Consider the following 21332-nt stretch of genomic DNA (forward strand, 5'->3'; position numbering starts at 1 on the left):
TATATATAAGAAATATAATTTCCATCTCCACGAAGCAACGGATTATATAGGAATTATAATAATTCATATATTTGGCTTAGCTAAATTTCCAAAATTCACCAAGAAGACGAGCACCATGATGCTTGTTGTATGTCACCGGAAAAATTCCTGAATATGTTTTTGTTTCCTTTTTTTTATCGATAAAGGTTATAATGATTCATATATTTGGCTTAGCTAAATTTCTGAAATTCACCAAGAAGATGAGCACCATGATGCTTGATATATATCGCCAGAAAAATTCATGAGTATGTTTTTTTCTTTTTTTTTTTTATCTATAAAGAATTAGTGCAAGCGAGTTTCGAACTCGGACCCTTGATATCATCGAACCAATGAGTTTACCGTTATATTACAGTGACTTCACCAAACATGCAATACTTTATGGTCAAAATTTCCCAAAATGACAATTTACCTTTAAGAACCCGCTTTTGTTGCTAAGCTTAAGACCCAAGATCCTGGGCCTAAGTTAGAATCAGGCACATACTGAGTAGAGAATCACTTTCGGTTTCTGTAGATAGCAGGCAAAAGATTTGGAAATCAAAACTGCATTGTCTTCGATTTTTCTGAGGTACAACAAATAAGCAGCATATATTGTAATTGTACTACTCTTTTCTTCATGAATATCATCTGTTGCTGCCTTTTGGTATATTAAATAACCAACAATCGGTGCACCTATTCCTGGCAGAGTGGCAGCCAAAAGACGAGTCTCGTTGGGGCGGTGCCCAAAAGACCCCTACTAGTCACCGACATGGACGCATCGTGTATGGTACTTTATGCGAAACACTGTTTGGCATTCATTAGTAGGGGGCCCTGTCTGATCTGAAATCTGATTTCAAACTTATAATTAATCCAAGAAAAACAACTTCTGGAGACCGGTATGATGACAGTAACTCTAGTCTCAAGGGTTAACTGAATTATTGTACAGTGTCTTTGACCAGTGAGATTAGACTATGCTCATCGGAAATGACCAGCCGACAGTTGAACTCATAAGGATAACGGCATAACAAAACAACCTCCAGGCTCCATCAATCATGGTGCGATTTGCGAATCAGAATGATACGTTTTGCAAATTTGTTTATCCAGTCAGTTGTGAATTTATGGCATTATCGGCGACAAATTTAATTAAAATATGTAGTAGTCTATTTGTTCGAATAAGATGCTCAGATATGTGCCAAGATGTTTTTTTCTTTTGGGACCATTTCTATGCCAAGTCTTTTTGTTTTCGGGACCAGTTCGAATGAATCACCGTGCTGCAAATCCACGAGCCCAAGCATTCAGAAAACTACAAAGGCGAAAAGATGGATACAAACATAAACAGGGACACCCCATCCATCAATCCATCCGAACCGAATAGTCGTTAAACGCCTTTGTTAATCCCCATTCCCTCCCTGCTGCCATTATTCTGTCACAGCAACAACATGCCTCTATTCCTTGTTTTCTATTGATTATTAAGCTAAATCATTGACGTGACGCGATATTATCAGCTACGGCAGAAGCTAAATATAGGATGCCCATGGCCCCAAGTCCCAGCAAATTCAAATGTGACACTACCCTCTAAATCCAAAGGATATTTAGGGAAGAATAATAAAAATTGTAGCTTTGTTATTGGATGTATGGTTGTGTGTTGTGAGGTGACATTGACAAGTGACGAGACCCCTCTATACAAGCTGTGTCCTCTCCCTGCCTGCCGTTGATGATAATAGACTGTTGCTCAGCTCAACGAACCCCCACATTTTGGTTGCATCAATCAACCCCACCACCACTTTACTCGTATGATACGATCTCATCCAACCACACCCCGTGACTCTTCGTCTCCAACAACTCTCTCCCTTCCTTTGTGATTTATTAAGCTTCATCAAGACAAGGATCCAACTCCTCCCTCCATTAAAGAATTCTAATCTCTTTCCTTAGCTCATTAAACAAACATCTGAGCGATCTTCTTACCAAAACTTAAAAGCTAAACACCAGTTCTACACGTGTTTTGATCAATAACATGCAGAGAGTGCACGTGAGTAACCAGTAGTCAAAGTAAAACCCACAAGACAACAAATCATAACACTGGGTAACATCATAAGTACAAAAAACATCAATAATCAAGTCAATTAGTCAAAGTCTCAAGTAAAATCAACATCATTACTTGTACTTTATATAATTATATACTAATCACTAAACTTTGATTAATAAGAAGAAGAACAGTAGAACACCACCATCACCACCCAAAGATGGTACAAAAACCATGCCCGTCCATCCACCAAAACTCTATCCAAGTTTTAGAGATTGAGAATTTGAACATCATTACAAAAAAGAAAAGGAGATAGAAAATTTAAAAGAATGTTCACTTGATAATAAGAAGAAGAAGTATTAAATCTATGATGATCAACATAATATACTCATATCCACAGATTTGATCAACAAATGTTGGGTAGACTTTTTAATTTAATTTTCCATCCATCAATCCATCATCCTAAGGGTTGAAGATGACATCTCCACATTTGCATTTCCAACTCATGGGTTTGTAATTAGTATTATCATCACCTCTCATTGCAGTTGATATCTTACTGTTGATACTAGTTGTGGTAACAGTACTAGTCTTCTTCTTCTGATTGCTGCTGCTGTGAGGAACTGCTGGGACTTGAACAGCTTCACAATGTCTGCATGTGTTGCATTTCATTTGACATCTTGGTGGATGTGATCCAATCATAACTCTCTCATTTATCATACTCTTCTTCTCTTCAATTCCTTTCATTACCTGTAAGAACATCATCATCACCACCCAAAATTAGTTAAATTTGTACAGAATTCATACCAGATAGATAAATGAGATTGAGAGCTAACAACAGAAATTGAAGAGAGAAAAGAACTTACTTGGGGTTGAGGACTAATAGCTAAAGGTTCTTCCAAAAGTTTGAACAAAGTTCTTGATCCTGTAATAATAACAACAGATACAGTAGTAAAAAAAAGTTAGTTTTTTCATCAAAATTGAAAAACCCATGAAAGAAAACTCTGATTGTGGAGGTTATTAAAAAAAGGAGGTAGACACATTTACCTTCAGCCATGAATCTAACTTGGGTTGAGCTTAAAATCAAGAAACAACTCAGAGAAATCAAAAGAAGATGATGTCTACTGCTATAACCCATTTCTCTCTTTGTTTTCAGAAATCAAAAACGAAGATGATTGTTAGAAGAATTGGGCTAGACTTGAGAATGAGTACTGAAATAACAGAGGAGGAGGAGGAGAGAAAATGTTGAAGAAGAAGTGATATTGGAACGGAGTGGAGGATTAAATAGAGGGTAGTTGTTGGAAGTCCTGAAAAGCTGTCCTGGGAGAAGTCAGTAATTGAATGCTTTTAACAAACAACACCACCGGATACGATCTCTTCTCTTCTCTTCTTACCTCTCACTTTTAAGTGATGGAAACATCAATCAAAGGACAATGAGAATTGCAGAAAAAGAAGGCTTAAATAGAACAGAAATAACCAAAGTTTTTTATGCATTTTTCAAATCAAAACAAAACAAAAGAAATTAAATTTTTGCCTGAGCAAGTGAGCCGTATAGTATTCTGAAATTTATTCAGAATGGTGGCAACAAACGATAAGAACAATATGGGAATTGAAAAAGCAAGAGATATAAAACAAAGAACTAAAACAGCAAAATCACAAAAACCCAGATGAGATTGTGATTCACACAGCTGTAGCTTCTTTGGGATTTCGCTTTCTTTGTTTCCTTGCGGTGGTTGGTTTTCCTATCTGAACATTTCTACCTCAACACGCCAGTTTCTGTTTCTATCACAGGAGGATAAAGAAAAAAGAATATATAAGCTGTGAGTGAGAGTGAACAGTGAAAAAAATCAGTACAAGATATCTTTCGATTCTGTAATCAAATTTAAAACAACAACCCACTTAAACCACCTAAACATGTAATGTACCCTCCCAAGGGATTATAAAATGAAAAAAACTGTTGATTTCCCAAGGTAAAGATAGATGGACAGATGGTAGAAAACTCATGAAGTTTAGTAAGATGCAAAAGGTTTTTATGTCAGGGCCTCCCAGGAGTACCACCCCCAGGTGGTGGTGACCCATTTCTCCATCCATCATGCATTCGAAGCTGGTTTTTTTGCTTCATTATTCACGCAAAGTCTTGCAGTACAAATAAAAAGAAGATTGCACCCTTTTTTTGGTTTTGATTGTTTGTTAACTCAAACCCATAATGAACCATGCTTTAATCTTACCTATTGAGTAAACTAGGACCCTGGCCCCTAGTTAGCAATTCGGGATTCGGCAAACGCACGGAACGGTAAACGTACGAGTATTATACGGTTTTGTAAAATCCAGATTCGGTCCAAAATTCGGTCAACGGGAAGTGATTCGTCAGTAATTCGGAACGGCATACGTACGTGTATAATTCGATTTATAAATGTGAGTTCGGCTCTAAAAATTCGGTATCTATATATAACAAATAATTTGTATTTATAAGGTCATAGACCAATTTTTATGCATATGTGTGAGTTATTTAAAGAAAAAATAAACTTAATATGATGATATTAATAATATATACAACATTAGTTATCCAAGATGACGTCATATGGTGGTTTAGATGCTTGGTTAGTGAGTTTGAGATCTCTCTCACCTTCACCTTCAAATCTCTTCAGTCGTTTTTGTTTCATAAAAATTACAACACGTCTAATATTCGGTCGTGTATGCTCGGGAGGAAGTAAAGCCCGGAAAGTGGAGTCTTTAAAAAGTAAAAGCTAAAGAATTTATGGCGAATTAAGCGGACGTATCATTCGGGATACGTAAAATTCGTGAACGATTCGCGAATAATCCGGGAATGCCACATAATACGCGACTTGGGTTCGGAGTTGCAAACGTACGCGAATAAGACGGTAAAATTCGTGATACGGAAAAATTCGCGAATGATTCGCGAATCATTCGCGAACTTACTAACTAGGCCCTGGCCTGGCCTGGCCTGGAGTCCCTGACTGACTGACCCTGGTAAGTGTTAAAAATTAGTTTAACCATGATTTTTGCACTTTGCAGAAACAAAGACAGCTCATAGAGAAATGCAATATTCCAAAGTTTTGTTGCTTGGCAAACAAGAATTGAATAGAAAAGATATCAAAATTTGGAAGTATAGGAGGTGGGAGGGTATAATGCATTTATTGTTTTCTGTTATAGAATCAGAGGTTTGGTTTAAGGAGAAAGAGTATGAGTTATAAATGTTTTTTTCAAATTTTGAAATAAATAAATGAATTACCTAGTTTGTATATGAATGACACTGCTGTAAAAATCTACTCCAGAAAAAGATGAATTATTAGTTACTAAGTTTATCTGTCAGGATTCTTCTTCTTCTTCCATCCTTTCATACACAGGTTGTTGTTTTTGTTCTCTGCAAGGATTTTACTAACAAAAAAGAGAATCAGAGAAAATATCATTTTTTTTACTGACTCCATCACTTTATTAAAAGCTCAGCTCAGCTCAGCTCCTCTCATTCAATGAGGGTTTCAGAGATTTATATTTTGGATAACATTTCACTTTTCTCATATACACCACATGAAACTTGCACAAGAAATCATCTCTTTGTTCTTTTTTTTTTTTTTTTTTTGGCTCTCATTTTCAAGATTCTGAAAATGGATGATAGAGTAGAGAAAAGGAGAAATTACTTGTCACACACTTTCACTCTTTCTTGGGGTTTTTGAAAGGTCTCTCAAAATCCCAGGTAGAGTGAGTGAGTGAATGACATCTCCTCACCTATCAAGAGTCTTTTTTACTACTCTTTAATTACTGAATTACTCATGTATGAATGATGCAAATTGCTACAAAAAGATATAAATGAAAAAGATTAGAAAGCTCATAGAAAGCCACCAGACTGACAAATCTGATTCTATAACACATTTCATTTAATGCTGCCTTCTCTCCATTATTCATGACAAAAGCATCACTTTCAGAGATAGGACCCATGGGAAAAAATATATGGCTAAACTCATACAAATAATATCAGTGATCATCAACAAAGACCAGGCATTACATGTTCAATGTTATCAGATTGAACCCTAAAATATACTAGAAGAAGAAGTAGTCACATAAAATTTAATGCTTTCATCTGCCATGGGTACATTGTTTGTTGGAGATATAATTTTTGTAAGTACAAACAATATAACATGATAATCAAAAGTGGATACATTTTGTTTCCCCTGCAAAGGTAAGGGTGGTGAAAATACAACAAGAAGTATACAGTGGTAAAATTTTGAAAATCCATTGTCGAATGCATACTTGGGAGGGTAAACTGAGATAATTTTCTCTCATATCATTGAAGATAAGGTCAGTAAGACTAACCTCTAGATCCATTTACACACTTTACAGGAGAGTTGCTGACGGTTGGTCGGTTAAATATCGAAAGTCTGCCTCAAAAAATTGACCTCTTCATTTACCAGTGTGACATCTGCCGTGTTTGAGGGGTTCTATATACACATAGTTCATACATTATTCAATTCCCGTCGTACATGTACTTCAAGGGAGAAAATTGTCGATCATGTGGAAAATCACATCAGCACCATCATAATTGATGGAGTAAGTCTTAACCTGAAAAAATATGTCGAAATCACAGGGTTTAGTGCACCAAAATTTGACCACAGTAAAAATAATAGTAAAGGATAATGCAAGTAGCGAGGTTGTCTCGAGTCACAGGTCAGCTGTGAGTGAAGGAGCACCAAAATTTTCTCTATTAAGTATTAACACAATGATATTCAGGGAAAAGTAGAAACTTACCTGAATAGCCGTATGTGCAAGAAGTCTTTGTCTACTTTTGTGGAAGCTAACATCTACGCGCTCCCAACTTGCTTTATTCAAGCCTCTAATCATTGCCTCTACAATAAGTACACAAAAAAGCATAACTTAGAAGAAGCATTAGCACTTTATCGCGAAATCAATCCTAAGACCAAAGTGCAGTGAAAGGTTATTGGATGTTACTTATTCATAGAATGCAGATGAGATACATGAATAGATAGATAAACAGGGTGTAAAACTGTAACGAAAGAATCATTGAGGTATGTCAAGGACGTGGAGTCCCAAGAGTGACTGATTTTCTTTCACATTGCCTACTTCCATAACCACTGCCTTCATCTTTCACAAACTCTGATAACATTGCTTTGTGTTCCCCATCTTTCTCCATTATGTACATAATCATTTAGAAACAAAAAAACAAATTCCCAGAATATTCATTTTCAGCAGTAATCACCGCTTTCCTGATTTCCATATAAATTATATACCGACAGAGAGTAGTGGATCTTTCATTGGCTACATATTGTTTGCAGAGGAATAAAAGATATACAAAATCGAAGCCAATGCTCAAGGGAACTTACCATCCATTTCATTTGCATCGAGTCCATTTGCTTTGACCTCCATTTCAGCCTCTTGCAAAGAATTGACAACTTTTGGTGCCTCAACGTATTTAATATGTGGATATTTCTCATTCATCATGAATTGTTGGCGCTGCAAAAGAAAACAAAATGAGAAGCACACGACAAAAAACTTTAACACTATTACAGATCAAGAAATATTTACCTTCGGAAGTTCATTACGACGACGTATTGACGATGCAGTCCAGCCAACAAGATCTTTAATCAAGTTAAGTCATTCATGTAGGCCAATAGATCAAAATTAAAAACAAATCTTAAGTATAATAAATCACTAATAAATGCCAATTATGCTGAATGAGAAACTATTCATTGGTGACAGAGGAGAAAGGATGAATTTGAAAGATTCAACCTGCTCCTAACTCTCTCTGGAAAAGAAGCAAACACAAACTTCATTAAACTATTTTTCTGGAATCTTTTGAACTCATTTCTACTACCTAACTGGAAAAAATCATCAGCCAAAACAAGTTAAGTAGCAGGCCTTAAAGCTGGGATTCACTACATTAAAGAGAATCCCCATCAGAGTTTTTGAGATGGAGTTACCAAATTCCACAGCAGTGGTCTGTACAAATTTTCTTTTGCAGACCTTGTTCACAAAGAATAGTTTGAGAACAAGTGCCACAATAACTATCTGGAGTAACTGTAGATGGGGTTCTAAATATGTTATACTTAACAGTTAGCTTGACTATACGGTTCTCAGTAAGGTGGCTAAAGGGACTAAATATTGTGTATTGTTCAACCATTCAAGCATTTTAGTAGCCACTCTACAGAAAGAAGCCTGATTGCATTCTCCTGTATATTTACTAGTTCCTGAAAGTGGAAAGTTGTCTCAGCAAGTTAGCTTAACGAACTAGATATTGTGTATGGTTTTATCATTCAAGCATTCTAGTACCCCATCTGAGGAAAGAAAACATGATTGCACACCTGTGTAGGAATGAGAGTATTTCCTTATGCTCAGAAATATGTCGCAACTGAGAAAGCCATTGTTGTAGATTATTTCAGAAGATTATTGCTTGTCTACGACTAGTTCTGGTTGTTGTTTCAGTCAAATATGTACTTGAAAACCAGGATTTGATGGAGGCATCAATAGTGGAGATTGAGTGTGGATTTAAGGTCACTGTCCCACCTTTAAAATAATAGCAGATAAAGACAGTGAGAATGTGCACATTCCCTCCTTTCAAGTCATTTAAGATTCTAGCGATAAAGGTAACTCTTTTCCCTAATCACATAAAGATTACTACCATTAAATGTCTGAACAGTCAAATATCTGAACTGACTATTTTGGCAGCTTAACCAAGTATTTTATGTGAAGTATAGATAACTTAAAGGATACGATCATAGCCCACATTTGCATAGGCAGCCCGGCGCTTGAAGGATTGCAAAGCAGACCTGCAAAAATAATGACATGGTAACATGATCAGTTTAAAAAACAGTTCTATGATAGCAAGACTGAAGAGTAATTGGATTGAGAAATAACCATTACTTTCAGTATCAAAGAAAAAAGAACGGAGAAACTAAATACACTTGCAATATATGAGGGGCATACATAAATCGAAGATCTCCACAGTCATTGACCATTTGAAGAAGAAGAGGTGGTTTTTCTTTATCTTCATCAATGAGAAACAGATGTTTCCCAGTTCGCCCAAGCAACCAAGATGTATTTTTTGCTGTTTTCTCCAAGAAGCGAAGGCCACAAAACACTGGGACCTAAAGAAAGGTTAATGTTATCTTAGGCGAGAGAAACAAAAAAATGAGCTAGCGCTGCAAGTTAAATGGAAAGTGGAACCTTGCTTGTGTGGTATTTTCATTCTTATCTACATTTTTCTGTTACAAAATCCAATTACTATAATGTACTAAGAATATTAACCACACGCACAATGCTTGCACATTGATAGTTTTTACTTAATCAAGAAAAAAGATGATAAAAACCAGGCATTTGTTTCTCAGAAGTACTAATGCTGCAAACTATGTTAAAAGGGAGCATCAGAAACAGATAATATACAATAATAAGCTGATGAATAAAAGAAAATGAATGCAGAAAATGATTCCTGTGAGGCTTTTATAAGCACACAAAATAAGGCCTGGAATATATGAATAAAAGGGCTTCTAGCTGGCACACACAGTAAGCGCATGGACTGTCCCACACACTTTTCTGAATAAAGAAGAGTCCGAGATCAGAGTCCAAACTATGTCCACAGGTCAGTAGTCATCATACAAAGAAAAATGTCATTTCTTAGATCAATGAACTAATACCTCTATAGAAAATGGCATATGCAAATTACCTGTCTATGCCCTCTTGAACCAAGATGTGGTGTTGCAACGGTTATGAAGTTCATAGGCTCCAACCCAGCAATTTTTACTATCGGTTTCTTTTCAAGGCATGCACTTCCAGATCCATCACCACTGCAATCTCCATTTCCTTCAGAAGGATTGTGCTCTGGGTGTGAAGAGTAGAGCCTACCAATAGCATACCTCGCTACTAGGCCACCTAATGAGTGAGCCACGAAAGAAGTTTTTTGAAGCTCTGGTCTACGTTTTATTACGGACAACACCTGAAACAACAGTATTCTTAATATTACAATCAAACAAGCAAACCTGAGAAGAAATTGGTTTAACTATAGACAGTCCAAAATGCAAATCCGAGCAGAAAATTTTAATAATCATAGAACGAAACTGCGTCAAGACCAACAATTGATCTTGATAAATAAATGTTAGATAAAAACCTTGGTGACAGACCAGGAAACAAGGTAAAGTTGAGATCAAACAACAGAACACTATGCACCTCATCTGCTAATCTCTCTCCCATTACGTCAACACCATCCAACGTCGTTGATGCGGTATTACAATTACTGCCTGCATGTTAAAAAGGAAGAAATACCAATGTTTATATGAGGAGGCACTCCAAGTAACTTTAGCAACCCTATTCTTGCTAATTTAGATCAAATACCGTAAGAGTTAAGAAGGTGTTAAAAGCGCAAATTCCAAGTAAATCAGAATAGAATAACAGCGTATAACACGGTTTAAGCGACGGAGAAGATCTCAGATCATTAAAGAATGAAAATCAACTCAGTCATATGCCATAACTAAGCAAAACGATAAAGAAGATAACTAGTGCATATAGGAGACTACAAAAATTTTGAACACACATGCACGTATTTCACCAAATCCACCCCAAATAAGGAGGTTGGAAGAAGAAGAAAACTACTCACAATGCACCAGAAACTCCTTTGGATATCTTTTCAAAAATTGCTTTGCAGCAAATCTCCAATCTTCAGGGCTGTATGGATGAATCAGAAGTGCTTCAATATATTATCATAAATGTGAAAAGTATACTGAACACTAAATTGAGGTAACACTACCAAACCACCAATAAAGATGACTAATATGGAACAGCAAAAATGTCTCCCCAATCATACGAAGCTGGTGTCATAGAAAACTTGCCTTTATAAGTGATCTTTTGAACTCTACAAGGCACACCAAATAAGCCTTGGGCTCTTGATAATACAGAATCTCTTACTGCTATGTTCACCACATGCATCTTAGACTACAAAGCTCATCTAGTATTCTGGTTATACTCACAGAAAAAGCCTATCCTCATCTTCATCGGAGGCGACTAGTCTTAATTATCTATGTTTCCTCCTATCTGTGATTGGTAGTTTGGTAGACATGTACTGTTAATTTGGGGAATTTAGGTAGTTAGTGTAGTGACACAGACCTTTGAAATTCTAATCCCAATATATTATTCATATTTCACTGATACAATTATTTAGACCTAATTTGCAAGACATTGATTTCAAAATGGTACCATCCAATTCACACATTGAATGAATAAATGAATTCATTTTAACAATCTCAGATTCAGAAATGAAATGAAGTAGGAAGAAGAACTAACCTGCCAAGAATACCATTAACCATAACAACAAGATGGGTAGGAGGCGGACCATCTTCGCTAGTAACTGATTCCATCTCCATATATGGTTTCTCATCTGATGATGATCTATCAGGACTTGATGTTGTTTGTGATCTTAAACAACCAAATCTAGATATCAAACTTCTTTTCTTTTTCAACTTCTTATCGTTTCTTAAATCACCATTACTGGATACTGTTTGTTTTGATTCCTCAGAATTCCCAAAATTGTGTTCAGACTCCATTAGATTGGATTAGATGATGATGACTGATCGAGGTATTTGGTGTTGTTTATATCTGAGCGTTTGTATAGTGGTGGGGTGGGATAGAGTTGGCCCAGTCTATTTGGGGAAAAAATCTAATGAAATTCCAACATATGCCGACGCCGACCAAAGTGGGACCTTTGAAAGTTAATAAGCGTTCAGTTTGGAAAGGGTCTGGTGGGGTACCAATCCACGACAAACAATGGTGCCACCGTACAAACAGTGGCATTCCATGTTGTTTGATTGATGGTACTGGTCTGGTTCATCTTCTGACTTTAACTTTGACTAGCATAACCTATTTTTATCTGGAAACAAAATAAATATATTATCATTTTTCTAATTTGGCCTATATTTTATATATTAAAATGAAAAGTGATAATATCTCTTTTCAAAAACGGAAATAGCGATAACTTTTTTCGATTATTTTTAATCCGGGATTCCATTACTTGTGATTAGTTCGGCTAGTATTTTGTTATTTTCTTTTGAATTCTTGGAAAGCTTATTCTCCAAACTTCACGATATTGGTACCTTGTGTATTCTTCTCTTTCAACGTATCATCTTCCATTCTGATAAAAAACAAAAAAAAAATATTTTTAATAAAAAAGTCTTTCACTAGGGCTGAGAACAGTTGAGCCTCAAAACAAAAGAGCAGAACAACAAAGGAAATCATGATTGAACAAGCCACAACATATAATCCATTGTACAATTTCTCTTTTCGTTTCCATACCGTGGAAGATGTTGGACCAGCCAAATGTTTTGTGAGCTACAGTTCAGAACATAAATACTTTTGAGAATCTTGATCCTTTGACTAGGGGTGACAAGGGGTCAAATTGGGTCCGAATAGTGGTATACTATCTGGAATCGGTTATTTTATTCGTTTCCAGATCCTAACAATTTCACATACGGTTCTTCAATTAATTGATCTGAAACCAAACCCAATAAAAACTAGAAGTAACTATTTTTTTTTTGCTAAATCTTTTCTATATTCGTCATTTTGGGATGAAACTTATATAACGTTAATGTTGAATCTGTGTTAATATTTTAGCTAAAATTAAAGCTAATAAAAAAATTAAATAAAATTAATCAAAACTAGATGAAATCTTTGCATCTTAGATAATATTGATAAACGAAAAGGCAAATATCTGGGTACTCGATATCCGCGGGTAATACCTGTTAGGAGCCGAAAGGTTATCCGTTTGCAACTGTTCTACCGTCGCGTAACGATATTGCTAATAAGTCCAACTTTAGAACCCGAAACCGGATCCGATTTATATGAGTTCGGTTTGGTTCCGGGTAATCGGGTACTTGTTTGACAACCCTATGGTTTTGACCGATGTCAAGATATTCGGGAGAGGTTACAAGTTATTAAGGAAAAGTATAACTGGGAAGTATGTGATGACATTCTAATATATGTGTTTGAAAACACAAGTGGGTCCCTAAACATGATAAAAATATTGATTCTAAAATGAGATATATGAACATACAGAAAGCAAGTGATCTGACTGAAAAAGATACCAAGTCCTGGAAGGTTGAGACTATGAAAGCTCAGTTGTATGAGAAAATTTTTAATCAAGTAATGGACACAAACTCATAATGGTTATTTTTGTGTTAAGTCAGCTTATTGATCCTATCTGAATAGCAAGATTGATATGAGATTTGTCCCTAACAACCAGTTTCCTTGGGAATATTTTTTGGAAAACTAGGTTAACTCCTATAATTCTAACCATTAGAGAAACAATTAACATAAAATATGTCTTTTATGCAATAATCATGAAAAATCAATCTAATTTCTTTTTATTAATTATAATATATGCCAAAAAGATTTCAAGTACCCTTGATGCTGGTTTCCTTAAAAGAATCCAAAATAAGGACATTGATGATGGGTTTAAGGAGTGGTTTGTAGTCATGCCATGCAAAAAAAATTCCAATTTGTAGGAATTGTAATGTGGTACATCTGGAAAAAAGTAGATGTGCTTTGATATTTGAAAATATCCTTTCACCAGCTTCTACTATAGTTAGTCAGATTAAGAACTATATCATAGAATGGGAGAAAAATCTTGTTAATTATGTGTTTAGTAGTCATTCGAGGCATGTCAGAGTTAAAAAAAAATGGAGTCCTTCTATAACTTCCTTTTGCTAAAATAAATTTTGATGCTAGCTTTCACGATAGTTGTAACAAATGTAGTCAGGTACTAATTCTGAGATCTTTTGCAGGAGAGTGTGAAGGCACGACAAGTATCCCATTGCTATCCTTTGATGAGGAACAAGCTGAACATTTGGAACTCATGCATGTCATTACTTGGGAAATAGAACAGCTTATTAAACACCCGCAGTTTGAGGGAGATGATAGAAATGTTGTGATATCTTCGAATGAAGGTGTTTCAGCTGTGAAATGGATTGAATATTCATTCTCTAAATTAGTATGGTTCCTATCGAGTATGGTTTCTATTGAGTATGTTATAAACCTCAATGATGTATAACTGCTCTAAGAGTTTGTGTTGTTAATTCAAACCGAGATCGTGTGTAAAGAAAATGACATTCTTTTCTTTTGTAGACTTGTAGTTGTTTCGCAAAAAGAAAAGAAACATTACTCTCAAATATTTACATCTTCCTAATGTGAGTGCTCTTCATAATATCAATATATGTTTGGTTTGATCTGACTATCATAACTTGGATCAAACATCTTTATCACGTGACAGAGCTTTCCACAAGTTGGGGCATGTTTATACTAATAAAAGTATAGTTGCGCGATGCTTTTTTTTTTTTGAATTTTAATTATTTTTTTTGGTATTATTGAAATGTTGGTCAAGTTATAAAATATTTTAGTTAGGATTATACAGTAGATTACATTGTTCGAAATATTGACAATATATATATTTGAGAATTCTTATTAACTTTGTATCAATCTACAGTATAAATCTAATCCCATTAAGAATAAATTTACAATTTTACCATAGTATATTTTCCCCCGGGAGACATAAATTCCAATAAATTAAGCCTGCATTAGTTGAATCCCAAAATCGTGTGGGTTTAGCAACCAAACTTGTCTTCCATCCATGCCGATTGTCAATAAAAAAAATTCTCCAAATTTTTTTCACTTACAAAATCGTCAAGAAATTTTCCAATCTACGTGCCAATCAAGATTCAATTATTAAAACTTTTATAAAGTCAACCAATTGTTAATCAATTTTTCTAGTCAAGTTGCAATATTTACTTGACCTAGACAATTATAGCATACAAAAGTCATACAAGTATATTATTTTTGCCATATTTTCACAAATTTTCATGCAATAAAAGTGGCACTTAAGCTCACTCTAAACTTATACATCGCATTGGGTTCTTCAAATTTAAGAATTTTCATTTTTGATATGGGCAAAAAAAGTTACTCACAATAAATCATCCTCAATCTATCGGGTTAATCTACTAACACTAACATTCATTTATAACTTTAATCTCGCAAAAGTACTCTAACTACTAATACTCTAATAACTACACTAATTGGATAGGTAGCCCTTAGTTTAGTAAAAGTATTTTCACCAATAAAGGAGATATATGGATAACAGGATATATATCCTTTACTTCATAATAATCCTACGTCGTCTTAAAATTCTTCTAGCTAGATTCCTAAATAAAACTAGACTCAATCGGTTGGAGATAGAAAATTATAAACTTCCGACAAATTATGAATTTTGATCACTTTTTTCCTAGTCTTTAAACATTATCCACATAGGAAACCACACTAAAGATTCCAGTTGCCAAGAGTTCCCCTTGCATAGACTTCAAAGCATAGGTTGTTTTAGGTTTAATCTAAGATATCTTTGGAACCAAGTAAACAATATTCACCGTTAAATGAAAACATCGAATCTTATTCAAATAAACAAGATATATACTCTAATTAGGTAAACCGTAACCGAACCGTGTACAAAGGTTATGTCCAACATGGTTAGCCGAAACTAGCCCCTTTGAACTTAAAAGCTTAACACTCACATTTATGAACACAAAGATATTAATATTGAGTCACAATCATGTGATCAAATGAGTCTAGTGTTTTTATTATATATATATATATATATATATATCCATAATAAAATGCAATTGAAGCCTCTCAAAAGTGCGTCATATGAAAGCTACGAATACTAGTATCGGAGATATCATAGTCTGAAGCTTTAGAAACGAAAGAATGAAGATCAAAAATACACACATTGGTAGCAATGCTAGCAACACCATTTTTAGCCATGTTGTCCTTCACTTGCTTCTCTACGATGGATCAAAAGGGCCTATTCAGTTGTAAACTCGGACATAAGGAAGATGATATATTTTTGTTGGCGATACATCAAATGTACGTGTCATTTCCAAATGGTGGTAAATTCACAACAAGATGCATCAGTCTTACCAAGCATGCATCACAGGTTGAAATAATGCATCAAATGTACGTGTCATTTTCAAATGGTGAATTCACAACAGGATGCATAAGTCTTACCAAGCATGCATCACAAGTTGAGATAATGCGTACTCCCATTCAATGAAACAATTCAGAGCATGCATTATACGGAAAACATGGGGTGTTACATTGTTGATCCCTAACAACATATATTGCATGTAGTAATGTAAGATACTTATTCCTGGCGTCTTTAAGGGCGACCCCTAAAGAATTAGGGGCGACCAATAAGACAAAAATGGGTCACGCAAAACTAAAATAAATCCACCCCTTATTTCAATTTTTTTGAAATATCTAAAACTCCCTCCATAATCGGTAGATAATACTACAATTAGTAGTTTATATTAATGTATGTTGGTTTCTGTTACGAAAATTATAATCGGTAGTTAAAATGGTAATCTCGTGATGTTAATTTTCTACTGATTGTGGTAGTAGCTCCAATTCAAATTTGTCAAAAACCAATGAAACTTTGAATTTCTCTATTTGCACAATCGGTAGTCTCGTGATGTTTATTATCTACCGATTATACAATCGGTAGTCTTGTGATGTTCTTTATCTACCGATTGTGGTAGTATCCCCAAATTCAAAATTTTCCAAAACCAATGGAATTTTGAATTTCTCTATTTTAACAATCGGTAGTTTCCTGACGTTTATCATATATTGATTTTAATTGGTAGTCTCGTTATGTTCTTTATCGACTGATTGTGGTAGTAGATCCAAAATTAATGATTTCAAAACAAAGCAAAGAAGAGAAGAACATAGTCAGAATCGGTTGATAAAACCAATACTAACTACCGATTATGAAGGGACATATAAGTATTTTCCTACCTTTTTTGTCTTATTAGTCCCTCCTAATTCTTTCGAAGTCTCCCTAAAGACGCCAGGTACTTTTTCTTGATTACGTTTTTTAATAAAATCATAACAGTTCATAATTCAGAGTTTTCTAATAGTTTTGATGCTTAACCTAAAGCTATCAGAAAACTTTGAATTATGAACTGTTTTGATGCTTAACCTAATTAGGATTTTTGGAACTGAGAAAAGGATACGAAGGTAGAAATTTTCGAATCATAGAATAAATTATCTTCATTTAACAAAAAGAAAAACTCCATAAATTACCGTCAATGGGGTAAGAGAAAAATTAAGAAAAAAAAACAACAACCAGAGATCTATCATTTCTTTTCTTATTTACTCCATATTAGAAGGACTTTAGCATTCAAATGGAACACGAAAAATCAACACAAAGATTTAAGTTTTCAAATTGCCATAGTCTGTAGAAAAACTTTAATCAAACAAATCAATTAAGTAGTAACATTCAAGAAATCTTAAATTCTAACAGAAAGTTTACATGCAGGATCCAAATAAATTGTTGTAAAACAAGATAAAATAACGAAATACAATAATTAACAACATGATCTGTGCACAAGTTAAACAAACAAAACTCAGTCTTACATGTGTGTCCTAATTCTCATAAAAGTACGCAATCACATTGATTATATCATAGAAATTTAAATAAATATAAAGCTTTCTATTTAGACGACGTTGAAAAACCTAGGAAAATTTTATTTTTCTATAACAAGACGTCAGAGAAAGAAAAGATGAAAAAATAGAGAGAAAAAATGAGCAGGAGGAAAATGGTTTTGAAAAGTAAAATAAGAAGTAGTTTTAATATTAGGCGGTTGGCTCGTCTTTATATGTACAAAAAAATAGACATTCTTTCTTATTTTTCCCAGGGTAGTATAAATCTTTTTTTGGAATCAAATTACTCGTACCGCGGAGACATAAACACACTTTCTTAGCTTTAACGTTAGCACAAATTCCAATTGTTAAGAATCCAAAAATTATATTAGTTTAGGGATTATCGATAATTATATTTTAGTTTAATTATAAAGAAGAAACTACAGGGTGAAAAATAAACCTACCTAAAAAATTAAGTGCATTCAGCTGTGTCTTCGTCATAGACTGAAAACCTAAGAGGCAAAAGTTCTTTACATTTTCACTTACACCCATAACAAGTGAAATAAAATTTTCGATTTTCATAAGTCAAGTACGATTATCATACGAAAACATAAACATTTAAGAAAGGTTAATGGTAATCGGAAATGATTAGTGGCACCCATTTCTCTTGCACCCAATGCACCCATCTTTAGGTGGCATCCCACATGGATAATCAAATTTTTTTATTTTTACACGTTTCCATCGCATCACCTTTTTCTCCATGCTTTCTTCATTATTTTTATAAGTTATATGATTGAAATGTAGGAAGATAGAATGGGAAAATATTTGGAAAAAATCATCACACAATCCGGTCATGATATGATTTTGAAGTGTATCATCTTTTCATGAAAACAAATGCAAGAGATAGGAAAGTTGCATGATGGTAAGCATAAATCTATTCAAAATTTGGATAAGGAAGATATAATCAAGTTTAGTCTTTAGATTTCTATATCAAACTTCAACTAAAATGAAAAATTGTGAGATGCGTCAAAGGGTGGGTTTTGAATTTATGGGTGGATTATTTTACAATCAAAGTAAAAAATATGGATACATAATCATTTTTTGCAATTTATTAAATAATCAAGTATGTTTTGAAGATTCGAGGAAACAACTTATTAATCCCCATAAGAAACGAAAGTTTTTTTTTTGTTTTTGACTCAAGAACAAGCCTTGGATTTTCATTATCGAATGAAACCCTATATAAGTGGGAACAAGCGAAAGTTTTCACTTTTATATGAATCTAACATGTAATCATGTGTAGTAATGAAACACGGTAATTTAAGTATTTTAAATGAAAATGTTGAGAAAACAAATTTTAGTTCAACTACCGGATGAGAGAACACCATAATCCTAATTTTACGAAATTTGAAAATTTAAATTAAAAAGGGATCACCAATCTGACAAGAAATAAACAAAATAATTGAATATGCCTATAGATATATACATTGATTAAAAATGGAAACACTTGCAAAATCCACCAGCAGTTATACCCGTATAATAAAATTTGAATATGTCAAGAAATATTTAAAGTTTGTAATACGGGTAAATATATCAATTTTTCTTCATATGTTTAACATATATTGTTGGAAAAGTACTCTAGCATCAAAAAGTCTTTCTTCACAGAACTTTAGAGGACGGATAAAACATTTATCCGCGGAACAAAAAATTATCAAATATCGTATTTTGGCTTACGGGGAAGATAAATAAACAAAGTTGTAAAAAACCTTAAATCACCAAAACATCGGATGTCATATCGTTTGATTTATTATTTGCTGATGTCTGATTTGAGTCTCACTCGGTCCATATATCTGGCTTTGCACTTGAATCGTTGATAGTAATGAAAAATACTTTTATTGATAGCAACTGGTTTTCTAAGAAAATCATAGGAGTTCATAATTGAATTTTTTTTGTAAAACTAGTTTTGATGCTTAACCTAAAATCTAATAAAACTCTTAAAACTGAGAAATGAGATGAAGGTAGAACTATTTGAATCATGGGATGGATGATGCCTATTTAACAAATAAAAAACAAAAACTCCATAAATTGATAACAAGTAAGAAAAAACCATATGGAAATAAATTTTCTTTTTCCATACTGATAACAATGACTTCGCCGATGAAATGTAACCAGAAAAATCAATACAAATATTTAAGAAACGTAATTATGTTATAGACGAGGTTCAAGGAACATACACAAACGAGGGACATAATATACACAAGAAATTCAAAGAAAACAATTTTCATATTTGTCCTAATCCACAAAATTAAATCAAATAAATTGATTAAGTCGTAACATCCAAGAAATCTTAAAATTCTAAATGGGAAACTTACATAATCTAAAGAAAACATCGTAAAACAAAATAGATGAATTAATAATACACTATTTAATAACATGACTTGCGCATGAATCAAATGAAAACAACTGAGGTAAAACCAATGAATTTTTTTTGGAGTGAACCTGAGTTATATCGTACTTACTTGCAGTTACACTCATTGGAATTCTACTAAAAGAACTCGAAGAAATATTATGATAGTTTATTGATAAATTCACCAGAATTTCCTAGTACTTGTGTTGATATTAAACAAATCAATGGCAAGGTGGAGTACATATATAAATATCATTGTTATTGATCATTACAAGTTTGATTAAAAATTTGACTTAAAGACACATGATGTACTCCTGTCAGAGAAGAAGTTCGAAGTTTTAATTGAAAATATGGAAAAGGATAAGGCTTGAAGTTTGTTGAGGAGGAAACCGTTGTTCTCTGAAAGGTATAAATCCGGTAATGATGACAGTTAGGGTGAGCTTTCGAAATCTTTCATTTATTCTATTCAGATTGTAGGACATCCTTTTGATTAGTTATTTCTCCCTTCAGATTCATGTATCTTTCTTCCTCAAGACCGCCTAAAAAAATCCTTCGTTGGTAAAGGGATTTTGGGTATCAAATTTCGACATTTATTTCTCTTTTAGTTTATTTACCTTTTTCCTGAAAGTAATAAAAATTTCAAAGCAAATCGAAAGAACCAATATTTATACTTTCCTTAGATGGCATTCAAGCATTTTAAAGAGTAAGTTAATTGCTAAATATATCAGTTTTAACGCCTTTGCTAGTTGTTTTTTTTAGTAATAATGCATCTAAGAGTTGGTGTTGTTATCATTATATGAGGGCACTATTCTTGTAGGTTTAAAGTATTATATATCTTAACTGGGCTAATTAAATTGTTGTCCAACTTTGCACTAATCCTGGAAATATGAATGTTGTGGTGAGTTAGGTGATAAGCACGTAAGTGCAACATTTTTACTCTCATATTTATACTAGATAGGTCTCAAATATTTAGCTAATAATATTGTTTTAGATACTTTGCAGGAATTATAAGAGAATCTGATCACCGAAATGATAAGTGGATGAATGAAGCAAAATGGCGTTTGCAACTAAAAGCACGCTGCATACACGGCACCGAACCCAAGACAATAAGGTTCAGTGACTGGCAGTCATGGGAACCATCTATCTGCCGCATCCACTCAAGCCCGACCCACTAGTGTCCAGTGGGAAACAGGAGACGTGGCTTCACTCCCACCACCACATTTCTATGAGGAATGTTAAGGCATACTTCCATCTTCATCAGTACATAACCATATCCCGAGCAACTACTTTTGTTCATATCAATCAAAAGGGGATATGAACTTCATTTTTTCTCCAAGCTGCCGCTGCCAACGAGATGGAGACTCAAATTCTTGGAATTTCGTTTATTACCTACAGCAGCAACTGATCTATGGAGTTTCT

At 34.0% G+C, this 21332-nt stretch overlaps 2 protein-coding genes across 2 annotated transcripts; both read right to left on the reverse strand.

Annotated features, from left to right (window-relative positions):
• Positions 1-2188: 2188 nt before the first annotated feature.
• On the reverse strand, positions 2189-3823 carry LOC113285916 (EPIDERMAL PATTERNING FACTOR-like protein 2). The gene is made up of 3 exons (XM_026534655.1): positions 3083-3823; positions 2902-2960; positions 2189-2785 (listed from the first exon to the last, which is right to left on the reverse strand). Exons 1-3 carry the CDS (start codon positions 3171-3173, stop codon positions 2501-2503), a joined length of 435 nt encoding a protein of 144 aa, XP_026390440.1. The 5' UTR covers positions 3174-3823; the 3' UTR covers positions 2189-2500.
• Positions 3824-6090: 2267 nt separating this feature from the next.
• LOC113288474 (putative lipase YOR059C) lies at positions 6091-11665 on the reverse strand. Its single transcript, XM_026537514.1, has 10 exons — positions 11339-11665; positions 10656-10723; positions 10229-10299; positions 9729-9998; positions 8993-9153; positions 8780-8835; positions 7595-7647; positions 7393-7522; positions 6800-6897; positions 6091-6613 (listed from the first exon to the last, which is right to left on the reverse strand). The coding sequence occupies exons 1-10, from the start codon at positions 11596-11598 to the stop codon at positions 6542-6544; spliced, it is 1239 nt and encodes a 412-aa protein (XP_026393299.1). The 5' UTR covers positions 11599-11665; the 3' UTR covers positions 6091-6541.
• Between the last annotated feature and the right edge of the window lie 9667 nt (positions 11666-21332).

Source organism: Papaver somniferum, chromosome 6, assembly GCF_003573695.1.
Source record: "Papaver somniferum cultivar HN1 chromosome 6, ASM357369v1, whole genome shotgun sequence".
Classification (NCBI taxonomy): Eukaryota; Viridiplantae; Streptophyta; class Magnoliopsida; order Ranunculales; family Papaveraceae; genus Papaver; species Papaver somniferum.

Excerpts from the sequence above, each read along its gene's own strand:
- LOC113285916 (XM_026534655.1), bottom strand. The coding sequence starts at position 3,173 with ATGGGTTATAGCAGTAGACATCATCTTCTTTTGATTTCTCTGAGTTGT. Across the intron at positions 2,961-3,082 it reads AGTTAGATTCATGGCTGAAG|GATCAAGAACTTTGTTCAAA; the intron begins GTAAATGTGTCT and ends TTATTATTACAG. Across the intron at positions 2,786-2,901 it reads CTATTAGTCCTCAACCCCAA|GTAATGAAAGGAATTGAAGA; the intron begins GTAAGTTCTTTT and ends ATGTTCTTACAG.
- LOC113288474 (XM_026537514.1), bottom strand. The coding sequence starts at position 11,598 with ATGGAGTCTGAACACAATTTTGGGAATTCTGAGGAATCAAAACAAACA. Across the intron at positions 10,724-11,338 it reads GTTAATGGTATTCTTGGCAG|CCCTGAAGATTGGAGATTTG; the intron begins GTTAGTTCTTCT and ends TCATCCATACAG. Across the intron at positions 6,898-7,392 it reads CGATGCAAATGAAATGGATG|AGGCAATGATTAGAGGCTTG; the intron begins GTAAGTTCCCTT and ends TACTTATTGTAG.